Genomic DNA, 2,590 nt, shown 5'->3' with positions numbered 1-2,590 from the left:
TTAAATTCTTGACGACCTAATATTTTATAAAGTGGATTAACCTGGTGTGAAATATAAGTACTGTAATATATTCCATGTTATGTTAGATGGAATGTTGGGGTAAATGATGTATTGAGTTAAGTGCGCTAACATGATGTAACATACAATGTATAACACTACACCAACCAAAGTAAACATGTATAAAAATATACCAACCAGAGTAAACATGAATGACACTGCACCATCTAAAGTAAACATGTATGACACTACAATCCGGTAAATAGACTAACATGATGTAACATACAACAATACATGTACAATCATAGATTCCACATATCATGGTAACATACCACTGGATGATACAATCCGGTAAGTAGACTAACATGATATAACATACAACAATACATGTACAATCATAGATTCCACATATCATGGTAACATACCACTGGATGATACGATCAGGTAGACTGACAAGGTATAACTTACAATAATATATGTATACAATCATAATTCCGAGTAATGAGGAAACATATCACTGGACGATACATTGTGGTAAGTAGACAAACATAGTATGAAGTATAACAAGGTACATACAATCGTAGATCCTTGGATGGCTCAGTGATAAAGCACTGGCCATTTTAATCAGAGGGCTTCAAGTCCCGTTCACGGAGTCCCTTTTCACTTACCAGCTCTTTCATGTAAAAAGTTTATGTTAAAAAGTGTCCTTTTATTGATTCCTAATGGAATGCATAAAAGTAATAATAAAAAATTAAGTGTAGATCTGTGGTAGATGTTATATAACTTGGGTGGGTAGTGGAAAATCAACACACTAATTCTTTGACCACAGTGTAGAACTTGATAGACCTGCTATTTGTATTTTCAGGAACCATATGGGTATGTTTTGATGGGGAGTTTTCACATTTAATCCAATGATATATGGTTTGTAAGACTTTTCTTCAATAATATGTACAATAAATTAGCCAAATATACAATATTTCAGATTTTGTCAAGCTTCCCTCACTCCTGGAAATACAAAATGCCAGGTCACAAAAAAAAAAAAAGGTTTAATGAAGCAAGATTTTATCTGTACGTGCTTAAACATTTTACTTGTTTTGGAAGTATTATTTTCTACTGTATAACATTCATGGAAAAGTATTTATTATTAGATATCACAAAATGGTAGCTATAAATTTTTGTTAACAATATTGAGGATTCTTTGATGACAGATTCATCCTGTTAGTGTATATATATATTTTACTCATCCATAGTTTATCAATGTTTTTTTTTATATCAAACTCACACATTAAAGTTATTGTATTCTTCAATATTGGTATGTTTAAAAGCACTATTTTTAAAGTAATTATTCGGTAGGTATATTTGATTTTGTTCAATAAATCTATGCCTAAAATACTTGTAGTTAACTGTTCTTTTATATATTGTCACTTGAGCTAGTTTAATTTTACATGTTAAGATTATACACCTAGAAATATTTTCTGCTGTTGATAATTGCCATTTTTCACTTTACTGAACAATACCGTCTTTTTCTTTTCCTGGTATTTAGTTTAGTTCAGCTACTTCATGCAACCAAAAATCTGGAGGTTTTAGAACTAGAGGGATGTGGGTTTAAAGATGATCATTTTCTCCCACTGATAAAAGCTATTTCTTCATTGAAAAAATTATGGTAAGTAATTATCACAGAACAGGATGTTTGTTAGAAATATATCAGTTTCACAGAAATTACTATAATAATATCATTAAATAATTAAATGATAATATTTCAGTGAAAACATAATACATTTTATTTAACAGTGATACAGTGTTTTTGCACTGCTGAGAAACCTGAACAATCCATTTACAAAATATGTATATTTTAAGCTGAAAAGCTGTCTGACAAAAACATAAACAGATCATCTTTTGTAGTATACAATGGTTTTTAAATAAATACAGCACATTATTATGAAGAAAAGAGAAGAAAGCAAGATACAGATTTTTTATTCCAGCACCTGACTTGTTTATGTTCTTGTTCTTCTGTTCACACATAGGTACAGAGTATATTCATCACATAAATCTATGGACAGTGAATGTATCTTTCAAAATGCAAGCAATGGTTAACATTTAGAAAGTTTTGTGAGTGAAATTTTGGGATTGTTGAACAAGCAGTATATCCTTCTGCTAAAATATAATTTTAAAAACTATAGTATTGGCCCATACAGAAAATAAGCATTGTATGTAAAAAATCTTAAATCTGGATGTAGTTTATAGTTGTTTTTTTCAGGTTTAAATACAGGTTGTTGTACTAGAAAAATATTATTTTAAAGTTATGGACGTTAAATTAGACCAACAAAGTTTATGATAATCCTGTATATGAAAGGTTATCTAATTGGATGTGGGGAAAGAGAATACCACATCGTACGAGTAGATTTATAGGCAGTGTATCAGGTATTTTGTTGATGAGCTTGAAGGTAAAGTAAAGGATATCATGCAACAAGAGGATATTGTATTGAACATCTTTCATGATGATTTGTTAGCATCTCCAAGCATCCATATGGGTATTAAATAATATGTTTTTAAAGTGGGTCATGAGGAGCAAGTAAGCCATAGTCTTTAGGTA

General features: G+C 30.2%; 1 protein-coding gene across 2 annotated transcripts in view; it reads left to right on the top strand.

Annotated features, from left to right (window-relative positions):
* Positions 1-2,590, top strand: part of LOC106471556 (leucine-rich repeat-containing protein 14-like) — a 60,070-nt gene that overhangs the window by 28,840 nt on the left and 28,640 nt on the right. For both annotated transcript variants that reach the window (XM_013932160.2, XM_022400171.1), the window contains exon 6: positions 1,541-1,660. In XM_013932160.2, the coding sequence (XP_013787614.1) occupies positions 1,541-1,660 (120 nt within the window). The remainder of the gene's footprint in view (positions 1-1,540; positions 1,661-2,590) is intronic.

The sequence above is a fragment of the Limulus polyphemus genome, unplaced genomic scaffold (assembly GCF_000517525.1).
Source record: "Limulus polyphemus unplaced genomic scaffold, Limulus_polyphemus-2.1.2 Scaffold4697, whole genome shotgun sequence".
Lineage (NCBI taxonomy): Eukaryota > Metazoa > Arthropoda > Merostomata > Xiphosura > Limulidae > Limulus > Limulus polyphemus.
The sequence above is the reverse complement of the archived record's forward strand: the minus strand, read 5'-3'. Positions and strand labels throughout refer to the sequence as shown.